This window comes from Ovis canadensis, chromosome 2 (assembly GCF_042477335.2).
Source record: "Ovis canadensis isolate MfBH-ARS-UI-01 breed Bighorn chromosome 2, ARS-UI_OviCan_v2, whole genome shotgun sequence".
NCBI lineage: Eukaryota > Metazoa > Chordata > Mammalia > Artiodactyla > Bovidae > Ovis > Ovis canadensis.
The window spans coordinates 74,850,196-74,869,655 of record NC_091246.1 but is presented as its reverse complement, the minus strand read 5'-3'; the positions used below and the strand labels follow the sequence as shown (position 1 = coordinate 74,869,655).

At 40.9% G+C, this 19,460-nt stretch overlaps 1 protein-coding gene across 1 annotated transcript; it reads right to left on the bottom strand.

The window, feature by feature from the left end:
* Positions 1 to 12,503: 12,503 nt before the first annotated feature.
* TPD52L3 (TPD52 like 3) lies at positions 12,504 to 18,194 on the bottom strand. Its single transcript, XM_069579388.1, has one exon. It carries the CDS (start codon positions 16,966 to 16,968, stop codon positions 15,994 to 15,996), a length of 975 nt encoding a protein of 324 aa, XP_069435489.1. The 5' UTR covers positions 16,969 to 18,194; the 3' UTR covers positions 12,504 to 15,993.
* Positions 18,195 to 19,460: the final 1,266 nt, after the last annotated feature.

Below are 19,460 nucleotides of genomic sequence, written 5' to 3'. Positions count from 1 at the left end.
GAGCCACTAGGGAAGCCCAACACTGATATTAGGAGAACCAAAATGCTATCCTGGTCTTCTGTTTAGAGCAGCAGTTACCGTAGCCAGATGATAAGCGGGGTATTAGCCCAAGTCAAATTCACAGTAGGACAATTGAGTCAGCAGACCTGCCCTGTAGTCTGTGTTTATTCTCCTAGTCCTTGAATATATAAATGGAATAGGTATCAACTGGAATAGATATCAGAACTCTTATATATGTTCCCTCCACTATGTAAATTAAGGACCTTTATTTTTAGAACAGCCAAGTGGAAGTTCCAGAAACTGACCATTCCCACCCTCCCATTCAAGAATGTAAATTAGAAACAATGTCTCACCTGAGGAAAGATTGCGGTAATTAGTGCTGCTATTGGACTGGAAGAATGTGGGGATGGTGTTACTCATCATATTCCCTTTCAGTTCACGTCTATGTTCTCTCAAAACCATATGGATCATGGTTCTGGATGATGGTGGGTCCCCATTCATCCAGTCTGGTGACAGTCCCAGTAATGGCTAGTGGGCAGGATATGGTTATCTTTACAAAATCATATCAATTTATCCTCTGGCATTTGCCATGCAAGTATCTGTTAATAAATGCTTTTCTTCCAGTCCACAGTAGGAAGTATCAAAATCTCTTTGTCTTTACATGGCAGGAACAGCACTGAGTTAATGCCCTATAGGAAACCGGACAAGGAAAAAAAGCTGAAAGATAAATTTCTTGCCCTTCAAAGATTCCAAAATGCAGTAATTCCAAAAATGCCTTTCTGGAGATATCCTACATTAACAAACAACTTGTGAAGTCTCTTTTAAAGGTCTAGTGAGCTCAGTAAATACGAGAAAGAGTCTATCTACCTTTTTCTTCTTCTTTGCCGTATCTGCTTTTTCCCTTCATTCTTGCCTCCCTGGGACTCAATCCTCAATGAAGGATTAGCAGAAAGTTTTGCTTCATGTTGTTTTCTAATAAATCTGAGTTAAGAAAATGGACATCCACACACTCCAAGTGGTTGAACTTAGAAAGAGACACATACATATGTAGATAAGCAGAGGTAAGTTTTGAAAGACAGTTGCACTTCTCTATACCGGCCTTCTGAATAGCCGTATAGCATCTGGTCTTTTTAATTTACATTTATCACTTAGTTTGTATCAGCAAACCAGTGTCCATGAGCAATTATTTTAAGATTGCAAGTACTAAATATTCTAATCTCTGCTGCTGCTGCTAAGTCACTTCAGTCGTATCCGACTCTGTGCAACCGCATAGGCTCTCCCATCCCTGGGATTCTCCAGGCAAGAACACTGGAGTGGGTTGCCATTTCCTTCTCCAGTGCATGAAAGTGAAAAGTGAAAGTGAAGTCGCTCAATTGTGTCTGACTCCTAGCGACCCCACGGACTGTAGCCTACCAGGCTCCTCCATCCATGGAATTTTCCAGGCAAGAGTACTGGAGTGGGGTGCCATTGCCTTCTCCATCTAATCTCTGCACCATAGTCCAAATATGATTGACATTCTGACTTGGAAAATATTTTAAAAAGACAGTCTTTACTGTCAACGATAATGTTTGTGTTGTAGCATTAATTTGGCAATGGACTTGTGAAATGCTGGGTTTAATCCTCAAACCTTGAAGCACTGCATATATTGAAAGACTAGGAGCAAGTTCCTGGATTTTCATCAAAAGAGACAAGAACTAAAGTTGTCCTGGGAGTAACTTGAGCTCTGAGTTTCCCTGACTTTCTGGTTTAATGAAGTTTTAGTGAGTTGACGTTCAGGCAGGGCACAGCTGAAGGCACTGCTTTTAATTTAACTCTTCATATTTCTAACCAAACATGCTGAATAATTTGATTTCTTTAATAACTACATTGTGTTACTATATTCCATGATATGCTACATAACAGAGAATCTAGAGGTGGGGGTGGTTCTCTCAGGAGGATGAAGGTAGGGAAAACATCCTTGCAGGTTCTAGGGGCAGGTTGGAGGCTGTTTGGTTAGAGCCTTCTGTGGTCCTAGGAAACCCAAGTGTGATCTAAAAGGGTGGGAGGTACTGGGTCTCAGTGGCATGTCCCTTGTCTTTTGACCTCACCCTACAGGGAAGGACATGAAAGAAGGAAAGGTAGATGGAACCTTATAAAGTACAGGACTTGAGGCAGGGCCTGGGTCTAGGAGTGGAAGGGGAGCTTGGAATGATCAGGGAACAAAAAGACTAGTGAAGCTAGAAGGAGGTAAGCAGGAGAAGCTATAATAAGTTGAGACTGATGATCTAAGCTTTGAAGACCATGAAAAGGCTTTCAGATTTTTGTTTTATCATATCTTGTTTGCCAGTCAACCTGAAATTAGGTCTGCAAAGCTTTAAGTGAGAGTTGATTGGGACCTTGAGACTTATCTGCAAAGCTTTTAGACAGAACATCTGAAAGAAGGGACTTGAGATTTCAGCCAGTCTGTGGTCAAATATAGGTAAAAGTAGATAAAAATATTCAGATGGAGCCAAGGTAATATCACAGCTCTGAGGAAGGAGCTTTTCTATAGTGTAACTCACTGATGCATACCCCTGGGCCTGAAACTGTTCCAACTCATGTGAAGGATGGGCAGGAGCAAGAAGTATGCACACTTTGCTGTAAACCTGGCAAACCTGCCTGTATGTCCTTTGGCTCAGATGGTAAAGCATCTGCCTACAATGAGGGAGACCCGGGTTCAATCCCTGGGTCAGGAAGATCTCCTGGAGAAGGAAATGGCAACCCACTCCAGCATTCTTGCCTGGAAAATCCCATGGACGAAGGAGCCTGTTAGGCTACAGTCCATGGGGTCACAAAGAGTCGGACACAACTGAGTGACTTCACTTTCACTTTCTTTTTCACTTAAAAACACTTTAAGGTTCTTTACAACAGTGCCCTTCGACACCTTTCTTTGCTCTCTACCTTCCTGTGTAACAAACTGAACCAAAGTTTGTCTGATTTTCAAGTCTTTGTTTTGAGATACTAATTTCTGGACTTTGGGTTATATATTAGCTATTTGTCTTGCCAGCTTTCAACTGTAAGATTTCCCTACTGAATTGTGACTTAACTGGCCCACTTGACCGCCTGACATCACATGGCAAACACTGTTCCAGTTCTGATCACTTGGAATCTAACTTCTATCCTAGCTAGAACAACTTCTGCTGCCAAGCAAGGAGAAATTGAGCGTTTTGTTATGAACCACTGGATTCAGAGCACCTGTTTGTTCGCCCTGTCAAGAAGGCAATGTCTCTGCTTTTCTTTACTCCCTTGTTGTTTAGTCACTAAGTCATGTCCAGCTCTTTTGTGATCCCATGGACTGTAGCCCACCAGGCTCCTCTGTCCCTAGGTGTGGGGACTATGACTACAGAAGGAAAATTCAATATCCTGAGGACAGATTTCTTCTGGGTCCATCCAGTCAGTGGAGGTTGAGATGCAGATTCAGAGCCTGCTTTCATGGGTACTGAGTCTAACAACTGTTCTGAGCAGCTAAGCCTTTCCCTATTCACACATCCAGAGAAATTTAGAGGCAATTCAGTAGAACTCACTGGGATTAAGTAGTCATAATGATTCATGCATATCCAGAGCTTTGGTTGGGAATTGGTGGGGAGCTGGGGTGGGTAGTACTGTTGGGTGCACACTGACTGCAATTCTGACATACTACATTTTAGGAGATGTGGAGGGTGATAGCTTTAGAAGCTCAGCAGTCATTTCCCAGGAGGGAAGAGGAAGCAATGAAGGTCTACCCACAAGAACTGATAGACATTGATCAGCTGCCAGGAGAAAGAATTGACAGCTCTTAAGCTTTATGGGCTCTCTTGGGGGAAAGGATCCAAACTTCCACCACAGTTCTGCCAGAGCCTCAAGAATGGGTTATGCAATGAACTAGTTCAGGTTACTAGACTTGAACCTCCCAATATTAACAAGCTTTTGTATAAGGCTAGAGATAGAACAGACCATGACTCCCTTCTTCTCTTGGATGATAACAGAACCATGCCTCAAGGTGCACACACATGTAAACATACATGTGCCCCTGTGTTTGCCTGTCCACCTCTGTTTGCCAGCTCCCTCAAGCAGGGCATCTATATCCCTCCAAGACATTATGCTTATTTTTATGCAGATTGCATTGTTCATGGTTTATTTCTAAAAATGATACTTGTTATATTGTTTATTGCCCAAAAAGTATAGATTAAATTTAAGGATTTGTTACTGATAATGATATTCAGAAACACCTTCCTCTGGCAAGTGTACTCTTTTCTAAAGAGAAACCCTTTGGGAGTGTTTTGCACATGATACTTGCACTATAAAGATCCCTGTGGGGCAATTCTTGGTAATAATAGCTAATGTTTAATAGTGGCACTTGGACTTCTGCCATTTGTGAGGCAGCAGAGTAGCTGAGAGCCTGGCCGTGAGTTATCTGCACCTGGATTGAAGTGTTCACTCTGTTACTTGCAGACTTCGAAGACTTGGGCAAGTTCTTTAGTCTCCCTGCCTTAAGTTTCTCATTGATGAAATGTGAGAGTTAATTTCTTCCTTTAGTGAGGATTAAAGAACACAATAGAAGTAAAGCCCTTAGCACATAGGAAGTGCTCAAATGCATGATATCAAGGTTTACTGGATTTTTTTTTCATCTCTGTCCTAACACTTATAAATGCTCTTTACATATTTGCAGGGCATTTCTTTTATGTAAAAATGTTAATTACTGAAGAATCATTTTTAAAAGCCTGTTTCATCTCTTGCATTTTCAAATCATGGGGTTTCTTTTTACCAGAAAAAACCCTTGCAAATGTAAAAAAATTCTATGTACTAGAAGTTAAATGTCTTGTTTTGCTAAGGGTCCCCAAAAAGGATACATGTGGTCTGGTGGCTAACTTGCACATAAACAATGACCTATAGCTCACGTAATAATGGCATCTTTTCAGGGTTAACTAAACTTTCAGTTTCACTAAGAAGAACTACACGAATCATTTTGTCCACTTCTCCCTAATCTGTGTGTATGTGCATGCACACATACAATTATACTAAAGTGGTTAAAGTACAGTTTAATAATCTGAATTTAGATAAACTTAATTTACTGATCTCACTTTTATTTGGTATGCTTTAGTAGTTTTCATTATCAAAATACCCAAAGAAGCTAAAATTAGATTTCCTTCTGATTTTTACTCATTCTCTTATATTTTACTTGTTCTCTTATATTTCTTTATCTCTAGAATGATCAGGAGGCAATATAAGAAAGCTCTCAAGCAAAAAGGACACAAAGTCTTTCCTTGTCCGATGAAGTAAGTCAACGGTCCCAAAACACATTAATTTATCTTCCTCTCTCATTTGAGAGTTGCACAGGGAGTCCTCCTGTTGGAGTGCCAGAATTCCAGTGGTTTGTTTGTAGAAGTGAGTTATGTGGAACTCCATAGAAACCATATTATACATGGTGGTTAGTTATATTTAACCCATAATACGTAGAAGTAAAGTTCCAACAGAACTATATGATGTGGCCATTCAATGAGCAGTATTTTTACAGGGAAATATGTTCAGGGATCTAACTATGGATGCCAGGAATGGAGCCTCTTCTGTCCTTCCCATCCTCCATTTCTGAGCCTCTTTTGCCTAGGGCAAAGAATTTCCGTAAGAGATGATTGAAAGCAGGGTAATGAGGTGTGGAGCTGGAGGCTCTCAGACTCCTTAGTCCCTGGAGTCTGGGGACTGGAGGATGATATGTTGTGAGAATTCTCCCTTGCTTAGTTTTGGAGTAGCTCCTGATGTACTTCCTTTCTTTTACAAAACATTTTTATTTTATATTGAACTATAGTTTATTAACAATGCTATGTTAGTTCCAAGTGTACAGCAAAGTGATTCAGTTATACATACTCATGTGTCTGTTCTTTTTCAAATTATTTTCCCATTTACGTTATTACAGAATATTTAGCAGAGTTCCCTATGCTGTACAATATGTCATTGCTGGTTATCTATTTTAAATAGAGTAGTGCGTATATGTCAGTCTCAGACTCCTAATTGATCCCTCTCCCCTTTCTTTCCCCTTTGGTAACCATGAGTTTGTTTTCTAAGTGTGTGAGTCTATGTTTTGTAAATAAGTTCATTTGTATCATTTTTTTAGATTCTGCCTATGTGTGTGTATGCTAAGTCACTTCAGTCATGTCTGACTCTTTGCAGCTCTATGAACTATAGCCTGCCAGGTTCCTCTATCCATGGGATTCTTCAGGCAAGAATACTGGAATGGGTTGCCATGCCCTCTCCAGGGGATCGGCGGTTCTTTACCGTTAGTGCCATCTGGGAAGTGTTTTTTTTTTTTTTCTTTTTAGATTCTGCATATAAGCAATATTATATGGTATTTGACTTTCTCTGTCTTAGTATGATAATCTCTAGATTCATCCATGTTGCTGCAAATGAAATTATTTCATTTTTTTAATGGCTGATTGGTATTACATTGATAAATGTACTACATCTTCTTTATCCCTTCCTCTGACAACGAACGTTTAGGTTGCTTCTCCTCCCTCCTTCCCATAACCGCCATCACCTCAAAATAGCGCGTGATACTCCTGGCCCACAGCACCCCAGCCAACTGGCGATACATGTCCAAGGCTCCTAGGCACAGGTGGCCCTCAGATCACACCGTGCCTGCACTCCATCCACCCCCCAGTCCTCAGCCTGAGTGCCCTTCCTCTTTTCCTTGCTTTTCATCCACCACGCCCAATAATTGATTCTGTTCCTTCTCCCTCCATTGCCACAAACAACCTCTTTCTTCAAAGAAGGATTTCTCTCTTCTCATTTTGCATCAGAACAAGGAGTCCCCTCTACTTGCCTAGTCTTGAAACGAATACACACAACACACAGAATCAGATACTCTATGAATTTAGCAAAGAAACCCCCCCTGACCTTATTCTCAGTATTTCAAGTAGGTTCTACAGGTTAAGGTCAAAACCCTAGTTAATGGTAAGTCCTCTGCTATCATATAAGGAACAGGTGCAAGATTTATCCATATTTCAAGAGGGGCCATGGATTTAGTCTTTAGTGATAAACATATCAAGAAACGTAACTGATGGTTGGAGGTTTAACAGGGTAAAATGACAGTGTGACTAGCACCCCCTAGTGTTGAGGAGAAGCTGTTAGTAGAGGGGAGGTGGCTGAGAGATGAGGATGTTACAGAATTTCTCTTTGTTGGTGCTAAGGCTCTCAGTCATGTCTGACTCTTTATGGCCCAATGGACTATATAGCCTGCCAGATTCCTCTGTCCATGGAATTTTCCAGGCAAGGATACTGGAGTGGGTTGTCATTTCCTACTCCAGGGGATCTTTGTGACCCTGGGATTGAACCCATGTCTCTTGTGTCTCCTGCATTGGCAGGTGGGTTCTTCACCACTAGTACCACCTGGGAAGCCCCTTCTCTTTATTTCTTTGCTTTAAATCCACTTCTTCAGGAGCAGAATTCCAGGATGCTGGGTTCATCTGCCAAGAGACTTCTGAGTAAAGTGCTTAAGGTAATTCAACAGAAGCATCCAGGGATGAAACCAAAACTAAGATGCCATCAAAAGAGACCAGGGAGGGAGGTGAAAATCAAGTGGCCAGGAATGACCTATAGACAGTAGCGGAAGTTAGGCAGAAGCAAAGGATTCCTGGTGGAGCCTGGAGAGACCCCTGGCTGCCACCTGAGCGAACACTATAAGCATTTATTTTTCTTGGACTCTCGAGCTTTTAAGGGAAGGACATTTTTGAAGACCCTGGGTAAACTTGCATATCATTCATCAAATCACCACCAATCTTGCCTTAGCTAAGGACAAGAGTGATAAAGTAAGGTGAGAAGGCTTCTGGAGGCAGAAGCATTCTGAAGACAGACATCTGAGTAGGTAAAATAAGCAGAAGTAAAAGTCACAAGCCTTAACAAGCAGGTACAGGGTAGAGTCAGTCATTGGTTGCCTAGATGCCCTTAAGTTTTTAGCGATTTTGGATGTCTCTTTGGTTTGCTTTTCTGACTCTAACTACTCTGTTTGTAGAAGTTGGTATTTGTCATCATGCTGAAACCATTCTACATACAGACAAGGTTTCATTTATTGTCCCAGTCCTGCCTCCTTTCTGTCCTGTGGAGTTTGGTGAGAAATGAGGAGAATGGAGCCAGTCAGCTCCTGGACTCTCTTTCCTCCTGTCATTCATTTACTGAACACTTAATTTATGCCAGACACTTCATTATACGAGGGAATATATTAGTGAACAATACTGACACAAATCTTGCCCTTATGAAGTTCACGTTCTAGTGGAAGAGGCAGACAATAAACAGATTGCAAAAATATAATGTGACATGTGATGCTAAACCCAGGAACAAGGATACAGTGGTTAAAACTGTACATAGCGTGGCCAAAGGGGTTGTTTTTGAGTAAAAATTTGAAGGAGATTAGTCTGGTAGGGCTGTCATAAAAGGATGCCACAGACTGGATGACTGAAATTGAGGACATTTGTTTTCTCACAGGTCTGGAGGCTGGAAGTCTAACAGCAGGGTGCTGTTAGGGTTGGTTTCTGAGGAGACTCCTCTTTCTGGCATGCATGTGGCTCTGCCATTTACTAGCTGTATATTTTTTGGAAAGTTGCTTTACTTCTTTGCGTTTTGGTTTCCTAATCTGTAAAATTGGAATAATAATCTACCTCGCAGAGGTATCATGAGGACTAAATTAATAAAATGAAATGAAATTGGGAAAATTTATGGTCCATAGTAAATAGTATATAAATGTTTGCTCTTATTGTTATAAATGTTTGCCTTCCTGGCAACTATATACATTACAAACTAGCCAATCAAATTCCTCCAAATGTGTGCCTATCTCCTCTCCTATAAGGTTCAGGTGGGCTTATCAGGCTTTCATAGACAGCAACACAAAGTCACAGATTGAAAAGTAAACTAAGTCCACTGGGAAAAGATAAGGACCAGTTGATGAGAACACTCGATTTGAATAACAAATCCATATAGCCAAAGGTAGGCTTAAAGTTGGGGGTATAGCGTCAAAAGTTGGGAGTCAGACAGAGGCGGAGAAGAGCACAGAGGAAGGAGGAGAGTTCAGTATGACAGCATGCTAGAAACAAATGAGATGGTGTTCAGGATGGCTGCTGCAAAACTTCATCCCACTCCCCTAGATTCCCCACCCAACCCCATCAGGAAAGCCTCATGAAAGGCCCTGGCCAGGGTCTAGGATAATTTTGCAGTGGGAGACTGATTTCCATTACAATTTTTTCTGGCTCCATAAAATCCTCATGGTATTAAGTACCATAGCAGAGGGAGCCAATGTACCAATCAATAGGTGTCTAATATTTTTATGTGCCCTGGCTTCTCAGCCCAAGTTTTAGGACTAGGAGATAATATTTAAGAGTAGGTAAAGATTTAGATTGACTCAGCTCAGCAAGGATTGATGGAAGGCAGGATGAACACACAGAGATGGGAATAATTAGCTATCTTCTTCCATAGGATAGATAAAGATAGATAAACATGCTAAGGAAGACATATATAAGTTTTATGCAGGAATGAGTGGAGTAGATGTCTCATCTCTAGTACAGCCTCAATCCAATGGTCACTGGTGCCTTTGAAGGCATTTTATACATGTCCACTGTTCAGTTCAGTTCAGTTCAGTCGCTCAGTCGTGTCTGACTCTTTGCGACTCCATGAATTGCAGCACACTAGGCCTCCCTGTCCATCACCAACTCCCGGAGTTCACGCAGACTCATGTCCATCGAGTTGGTGATGCCATCCAGCCATCTCATTCTCTGTCATCCCCTTCTTCTCCTGCCCCCAATCTCTCCCAGCATCAGAGTCTTTTCCAATGAGTCAACTCTTTGCATGAGGTGGCCAAAGTACTGGAGCTTCAGCTTTAGCATCATTCCTTCCAAAGAACACCCAGGACTGATCTCCTTTAGAATGGACTGGTTGGATATCCTTGCAGTCCAAGGGACTCTCAAGAGTCTTCTCCAACACCACAGTTCAGGCAAAGAACAAATAGCAGAGAAAAACAACTACCTGAGGGGAACAGTAAACAGAACAACTATCACTGCTGGTACAAGACTGAGACAATCAGAGTAGAAAGAACTCATTGAACAACACCTGAAGCATTCAGTATGAACATAAGGAAGGTCATGACATCAGCTTGAACTTAACTGGTACTATTAAACACTACTTTAGATCTACACTAAGAAAGCTTTAAAAAAGATTCAGAAGGATATAACTGACTCAAATATCTTCATTGCTTGTCAGAATAAAGTTCATCATTTTTTATATAGAGATGTATAAGCAGACACACAACAAAACAATATTCACAATATTCAGGATACAATAAAATCTAACAGACATGCAACAGTGCAGGAAATTTGTTGGCTAGGGGCTAGAGGGAGGGCAAAATGTGAAATTGTTTCTCATTGGGTATAGAATTTCAGTTATATAGCAGGAATAAGTTCCAGAGATCTGTTAAACAACTTATTACCTATAGTCAATAATACAAAATGTCACACTTAAACATGTTAAGAGGATAGAACTCATATAAAGTATTCTTACTACATGCAAACTACACAAACATACACAACACAAAGAACTTTCTTAAGGTGATGAATAGCTCAGTACTCTAACTGTGGTACTGGTTGTAGTTGAACTGATGTATGCATATGTCCAAACTCATCAAGATGCATGCATTCAGTTCAGTTCAGTTGCTCAGTCGTGTCCACTGTAGTGTGCGTCTTTTCTAGGTGCTGATCATTGGGGTGTTTCTAATAATCAGGAATTTGGGGTAAATAATAGTCTGGAAGCTATAAGAGTTATGGAATGGTATATGTTGGGTGGTGAAGCAATGCTGTGAATTATATGAGATTTTCGTGGCAGTAAGAAACATTGACCAGCTAAATTATTTCTAAGAAGTGTTTATGGGCTAGCACAGAGGCGCAATGACTTTTGCTTGCGTTTGTGGAGATTGAGGGACCATTTTGTAGAGCAGCTTCCTATTGCTTGTTTTTCTGTATGATAAAAAATATTGGCTGGTCTTTGTCTCTGATTCCTTATAAGGAGCCTCTAAATCCTTGGAATTTCCCGAGTGAAAGAACTATTGTTGTTATTCATGATAGGTCCCTCAATAGTTTCAAGATGGGAGCTAGCAGTGCTGGAAAGACCCAACCATGTGATTAAGGTTTGGAGAGTTGAGTCACGTTATATCAGCCTGGCATCCCAATCTCTGGAGAGAGACGAGGACTGAAGATTGAGTTCTATCATGTGGCCAATAATTCGATCAACCATACCCGTGTAATGAAACCCCGCTAAAAACTCTGGTCACCTGAAACTGTACACCTGCGCCTGCCAGATTGGTAAGCATAGATTTATGTGCTGTCAGGATGATGCATCCCGAAGACATGAAAGCATCAGGGTTTCTCTAAGGACTCATTCTGGTGCTTCTTCACTTCGTCAATCCCAATTTATACCCTTCATAATAAAACTTTAATCACAAGCACAGGGCTTTCCTGAGTTCTGTGAGTCATTCCAGTTAATTATGGTATTTCAAGGAGTACTAAGAAATCCCTGAAGGTTTGTGGCCAGTTGGTCAGAAGCGTGGGTGGCTGGGTTACAATACAAGTTTCTAGGTCAATATTAGGATATTTAAAGCCATACTATGAAGTTAAATATGAAAAATCTATATGAATGTATGGACCATTTTCAATGTAATTGAATCTTTTAATTTCTTAGTTCTAATGTTCTAGAATGAAAGTTTGGCTCAGCTAAGTCTATGAATTGTTCCTCTAATTTAGGTAAGCATTTTCCAATTAGCTGAAAGTTTTAGTGCCATGGGCCTGAGGTAAGAGTAGCCAGGATTGGGGTAGAGGTGATGGAAACCTTCAACTTCCAGAAGAACCCACTTCTTTTCTTGAGGTGATCATTTATTTGTATTGTTGTATAGTCAAACAGAGAAGGAACTTTTAAATTACCTGGTGAATTCTCAGGAATTTCCAGATATTTTTGACTGTTCTAGGGATCTGCTTAGTAATTTATGAGAGATGACCAAGTGCCATGATAATGTGTCATAGTAGCTGACCAAGGTGCATCATTTTGAGGGCATTCTTCCACTTTTCACTTGCCTTATATGAATCAGGCTCTAGGCACTGGAAGGCATGGCATCACTGAGCCTCCCAGAAATAGATCTGGTCAGAAGGAGTGGAACATGGTCTCAGATATTAATAGCTGCCTAGAAGCCCCAGTAATTTTGATAGCGTGGCACTCATCATTTTTATTATCTTGGAATTCATGGACAAGAACTGAAATTCCATGGCCCAGAGGCAACTGATCTCATTCCTTAGCAGAATCAACAAATGGCATCATTGACCCCATAATGGGGAGGACCATCAAGCACATTGACTAGCACTGTCAGAAGACCTACACAGTTCTAGATTACTGCTGACCCCTCTGCAGTTCATGCAATTCATGAGAATAGGTATGTGGTATATTTTCTCTCAAATATGAAGATAAGAATAAAGTAGATTCCATAAGTGCAAGTGAATTTCTCTGGGAGTGATGCTTGCAATATGCTGGTGTATGTATGATGCTAATGAACAAGGGTTTGGTACTATACTCCCATCCTTGCTAACTGCATGGAGAGTGCCATCTGTGGGGGTTAGAACGTTCAACCTTGTCTCTATCTTCCACTCCAGCTCTTCACTCATATGAGCAGTGGAAAATCAAGAAAATCAAGAAACTTGGAATTTTGTTTCAATATCACTCCCAACCAAAGGTTCTCAGAAACTGAGTCAGATGGGGCATCTTTGAGGGTTCACGTATTCTGAGCACTATTGCAAATTGCATCCTGAAGTTCCCTAAACTGAAATAGACTGATTCTGGGCTACAAAATCCAGACATGGCTAGATGAACAGAAGTGATTCAGTTATAAAGGTTAACAGGCTAGAAAATGAAGGTCAGCAATGTATGGGAAGGGTAGAGGCAAGTGGAAGAAAGAAAATTTGGAGGAAACTTTTGATCCAGAGTCCACATGCTCATGGAGGCATTTTGTTTGGTGTCTGTGGCTGTTGATGCAGGTATGCTGGAATCCAATAAAAAAGTCAAAGCAAAATGAATGTTCAGCTCCAGCATTATCAGTATCAAGTCTTTTCAATTCTACGTCTTTATCAACTTGCAAATCTATCTGTCCCTCTCTCCTATGTAGTTTCTTCCGAAGTTTTAGAGATTATGTCTCTTAAATACTTAATCTATTTCTATGGTGACCAGAGTGATACATCTAAAACACGAATTTGACTTAAGCACCTTCAACTCCTCATTTCCTACATAATTAAATACTAATGTCACATAGTATATAAGACTAGTTATGATCTTGCCCTTTGCTTATTTCTCCATCCTCATCTCTCACCACTTCCCCCCTCTCTCTAGCCACAACGACCTATTGGTACTTCCTGGAACATACTATTCTATTACATTCCTTCATGAATTAGTTCCTCTGGATATTGTCTGGAATGTTCTACTCTTTTATATCTTATAAATTCCTACTAGTCCTCTAAGACTTTGACTCTGAATTCTTTTCTGATCTATCAAGGCAGAGTTGAACATTCTTTCTTTATAGGTAGCTTCTATTTTAGCATCTACTGCAATGAGTTGCAATGATTTGAAAATGTTTCTAGAGAGCAGGGGCCATGACTAATAAACTTCTGTGCCTTCAGAGCTTGGCACAGTGCCTGACACATAGTAGGATCTCAAATTATCTCTGGATAGGGAAGTGAAATGCTTTAAAAGCAGGAGGAACTTGTCGACGAGTTCATGTTGTTGATAATTTCTTGGATTCAAGATTTGATGTCTGAAGTATGTGATATTGATTCCTTCTGCAACAAGTATTTATTGAACATCTACCCTAAGCCTGGCATGGGAATACAATGATAAACAAAAATAGTTGTATTCTTCACCACTTTCAGGAGTTGAGGATTTATTGGGGGAAACTATTATAGCATTTGTATAAATTACTAAATAAAATAGAACATATTCTGGGTTTGGCCCATCATGTTAGCTGGAGATTTTCTCTAACACAAGGCTTTCTGTAATATGGGATCAAAGACTTTGCCTGTTGGGCTACTTTAGCTTCATGAATTCTGCAAGTTTCTCTCTAGTTCTTCAGCTTATAAAACTACAGCAAATTGGACTTCCCCAGTGGTCTGGTGGTAAAGAATTTGCTTGTCAATGCAGGGGACACAGGTTCAATCCCTGGGCCAGGAAGATTCCACATGCTGCAGGGCAATGTACCACAACTACTTAGCCTGCACTCTGGAGCCTGTGAGTTGCAACTACTGAAGCCCGGGTGCTCTAGAGCTCATGATCCATAAAAAGAGAAGCCACCATGATGAGAAGCCCGTGCACAACAGCAAAGTAGCCCCTACTCACTTCAACTAGAGAAAGCCTGCAGATAGCAACAAAGACTGAGCACAGCCAAAAATAAATAAATCAGCCAAAAATTTAAAAAACTACAACAACTTAAAACACAACTTGTAATACAAGTTGAACATCTTGGTTTAATCCAAGCAAAACTTTGCTTTCAGGAATATGCGGACTTTATATCAGTGACTTTATAGTTTACCAAATGCTTTTGTATTTATAGTGGTTGTTGGTTTTGCTTATAGTCAAACTGAAGAAATATAAGGGAAGCAGTCAAAAATCAACAATACAGGATGACTTTATTACGTTGGAGGGACTACCTTTAGGCAATGAGATGTTATCAATATATATATCCAAGAAAATAAAGACTCTAGACCCCTGCTAAAAGCCAATATAAAACACAAGCTTTTAATCCAGGCAGTGTTACTGAAGGAATGAAAGAAGCTGCCAGATCCTGACAGCTGAAAATAGAAAGAAAAAAAAAAAAAGCAGCTCCTATGAAAACCAGATATGAGAAAGTTCAAATAAACCCAAACCAGGTCCTATAGGGTCCTGTTATCTTGATATCCCCTGAGGGCTGGGTTTTGTTTCCTTCTCATTTTGGATTAGTACAAACAAGTGCTTATAAACAAGTACAATCTTGGAGTCAAAGTGACCAGTGATGTACAATCAGTTAGGTCCATTCAAAGGTATAATGGCCAAAATTTCAGGGGAAAGACAGTCTGTCTTAAATGTCACTTAAGACAGGGGTTTACCTTTTTTGAATTTGGCAATACTTTTTTCCCTTCAGTCCCTCAACTGAAAATGATAACTAGGAATTGCTGCAGAACAAAGGAACAATATTCTTTTTTTATAGGTAACATGCTGCTGTGGCAGAGACACACGGCCACAAGGATTAGATTATAAGGCCCTCATTTTCATATATAAAAAGATTATAAACAAAGCAGAATAAAATTGCAATTTCAGCTTGAGTCCAAAGTAGTTGACAATCCCTAAACTGAAGCTACTTTGCTTAATTAGCAGTTTAAAAAAATCATTTTATAAAAGTCATAGTATCCCATACCAATTAGACTATTAATATTTTCCCCCTTTCTGAGGGTCTCAGAGAAAAGCAACAGTTTTATCACCTTTAAAAAATAAAAATCATAGCCCAGGCAGAGCTTTCAAGGTTCTTTCTAAGATTAGGGAAAGAAGGAAGGAAACTTGTAGTTCTTTCATACTTTGTTCCTAGATCTAAACAGAAACCTATTTTGCCCTTTTTGTACACAGTTTTTCCAAAAAAGAAATTTTGGCTTTGGCCTAAAACCCCTCTGGAACCAAACTCCTGTCCATTTAAATGCAACCCCAGGAAGGCTAGTATAGTGATACATTTCATCTACAAACTTCAGTGTGAAATAACTGGGTAGGAAACGTTGGATTTTTTATCTCAACAGTAGCAAATATCTATGTACAAACAGGGATTGCTTTTCTCAAAACTGGACTCTCTCCGTTTCCTAAATTCACTTTACCATTGTGGTTTGGTTACTTGTTTTTGATGGGCAGAGTTGCAGTTAGGGTCATGGAAGGGAGTACTTGCGCTGGTTAGGTGACCAGGCAAGTTAACCAAGGAGCTCATTCTGGCTCCAGAAAGGGGAGTAGGTCATCCCTACTTGCCAGAACTGGATCATTCCCACTCCCAGACACCGGGAGTGGATCATCCCTACTCCCAGAAACTGGGAGTGGATCATCCCTACTCCCAGAAACTGGGAGTGGATCATCCCCACTCCCCGCTGAAGAAGGAAGACAGTCACGGCCAAGCTCTTTGCCACCTGCGACTCTGGACTTGATTGTCCCCATAAGCCCTTCAAAGGATTTGAATGTTACTGATTTCTTCACGTCTCCAAGCTTCCTGCAGATGGCAGAGCCCATGGTGGACAGGGCAGCTGACGTCTTTTGTTTCACGTAGGCGTTGGAGACCTGAACGTCGTGCCAGCTCTTGGACAGATTCTGCCTCAGCCCCACGAAGGCCGTAAGGCCCAGCTTCTTCTTGAGCTCCACACAGCGTCTCTCTTTGGCTACCAGCGCTTGGCGCAGCATTACAATTTCTGCCTCCAGTTTAGCGAGCTCAGATTTGAGCTCCTTTTGCTCTGCCTCAGTGAGATCCTCTGGTTTGGCAGTCAAGTGGGATTCATAAGGGCCTGCAGCGGTCTCTGTCAAGAAGTCTGGCATAGACTGAGAAAGAAGATCTTCATTAAGAGAGTCCAGGTCCAGTTCTTGGTAGAGAGAGTCGAACTCGTGACCAGAGGAGAAACAGTCTTGGCCAGCAGAGTTGAAGTCTAGGCCTTTGGGGTCAGACTCTAGGGTGGGGTGGGACTCTAGGCAGGAAGGATCCATGTCTTGGCTGGTAGAACGGACGCCTTGGCCAGTGAGTGAATGTCCTGGCTGCGGAGGTAGATGCCTTGGTTTATAGGGTCCACTTCCGGCTAGGGTTGGGGGCGGTGGCTGGAGGGTAGGGTACGTTGGGTTGGGGTTGTGGAGGTCGGACTTCCGGCCTGAAGGCCGCGGAGGGCGGAACTTAGGCTCAGTGCCTGCGCCTCCAGTGTTCATAGTGGCTTCGACATCACAACGTCCCTGTGAGGTAGGTACTGCAGCAGTTGTCAGGGAGAGGTATTTGCCCTCCTACCTCAGTAGGTGACTGGTTCTGGCCTTAAAACCACATCTGACTCTGTGTACTGACCTCTTTCCATCACAGCAGACATTTTAAAAACTCTGAAAATCAGTTGGAACTTTTTTGTGCTAACAGATTTATAACAAAGCCTCATACATGAAATAAATAAAAACCACCTCAAAGTGGGACAGGGAGTCTAGAACTCCAAAATTGGTACCCTCCCAATTTTCCCTTCCGAAGTTCCCAAAGGAGCCTGAGACACTTCTGGCACCACTGATAAAGTGTATTTGAAGGCCCCCTCAAAGCTCTTAAATTTAACAGTGCCCCCATGGTATGAAGTATCAACAGTGCCAGAGGCTTGGGGTGGTGGAGCTTAGAAAATGAGCCTGACCAGTCACAACTGTCTGTCATTTTAAGGAAGGAAAGGGAGGGAGAATTAGTAAATTTATAATAGTTGTGTCAAGTTTAAGCTTAAGAAAAGCAAAGGTTACTGTATTATGAGAATTTAAGAGAGAAGAAATATGATATATGCAGATTATTCATGGGTTTTCAATTTTTTTTTTTCTTTTCCAAGCATCCACTTACATTTCTGAGGGCATGTCTGTCCACATACACAGTTATCAGTTGTGGGAGGTGGTCCGCACAGAAAAGTAGTAATAATAGTTGAACAGGCTCTGTCAGGGTGCCAAGCTACCATATCCCCTACTTCAATCAGAGCTGGTAACTTATAGAGTGGAAAAATCAGGACTTCAGTCCAGTGAGGGCAGGTGGCTAGGTATCACTTAGCTCATTACCTGGCTGCCCATTCCCAGGGAGTAGCCTTGAGCAGGTCTTAGTTTCTAGTGGTTTTGTTGGATATTCTGGTAATTCTTACAAGCATGATCTTGTGGAAGGTGATATGATCCTCAGCAGATTTCAGCAATTTGCTATACTCATGTCTATATAGCTACAGTGAAGCATCTAGCTGGGCATCCAAACCAACTATAAACCTTCAGCTTTATATTTAATAATCCTTTCATATAGCTCAGTAGTGTTTATTATTGGCTTACCTTGAAGCACGTGCCTCCCTAGATTAAAAAAAAATGAGGATGTTATGGGGAGGGAGGTGGGAGGGGGGTTCATGTTTGGGAACGCATGTAAGAATTAAAGATTTTAAAATTAAAAAAAAAAATGAGGATTGCCCTTGTGGAAACATGAAGGCTGATAAGGGATTTTCCTGTATGTATAAAGGCCTGAAAAGGGCAGTAAGGACTGCTTAAAAACTGTTTTGTTCCAGAGGGTAGACTCTTCCTCCGTTGCCTGCAGAAACACTAGTGGTTTCAGGAATGTTCTGACTCTGAACCAGTATTCTTCTTTCAAAACTGAAGGTGAAGGGCAAAGAAACCTCTGAATTAAGCTAAATAATGTGGAGCACACATTTGTCTATTCCAAGCTGAGATTCCAAATCACTGGATTTGAGCTTGCACTTGATTATCCTCTAAATTGTTGCAGCCACCAACCTCACTGTCTATTTTCTTATTTTTCTGTTTCCTCACCCTTTCGTTTAGTACATGATATCTTTTGTTAAGTTTGATTCTTTTTGTAGAGTAATGATTTCTCTCATACAAAATTGACCTGACCTCTCTGAGCAACTTTGTTTCCAGATTCCAAATCAAAATATAGCCTCTGGAAGGGGGCCTCCTATCTAGTAATGTTCTGACCTGAGTAGACCTGGAAAAATAGGTAACACAATGAAATAATCCATTTTATTAGGCTTATGCATAACTACGTACAAAAAACTCATGTATTTTGGAAACATAGATCTTTCAAATGAAATTTTACTTGATTTATAGTGATTCTAAGAAACTATTTGAATAAACTGTTTTTTTAAGATGTAAAATACTGAGCTACTGCCTCATGACTTTAGAAGCTCACGTCTCTATATTAGACAATGAAATAATCTGTATTATATAGCAAGGCTTACAAAACTGTTCATCTGAAACTGAAAGCTTTCTGATGTTATTTATGCACTTCAGATGCTATTCATGGCTTCTCTGACGGCTCAGACGGTAAAGAACCTGCCTGCAATGTGGGAGAGCTGGATTCAATCCCTGGGTTGGGAGGGTCCCATGAAGAAGGGAATGGCTACCCATGTCACTGTTCTTGCCACTGCAGTATTCCTGCTTGGAGAATCCCATGGACAGAGGAGCCTGGCAGGCTTGAGTCCATAGGGTTGCAAAGAGTCAGACGACTGAAGCGACTGAGCATGCACACACATGTACTAAAACCAGCCAAAATATTTGATTCAGTAACCTCTGAAAAGAGATCTTGAAAATTATTTTTATTCCTACAGTGGTTTGCTATTTTTGTTGCCAAGGAAGACATTATTGACCCATTTTTAGTAAAGAATAAAATTTGAATTATTTTTCTAGTAAGAGTAGTGGATTTATAC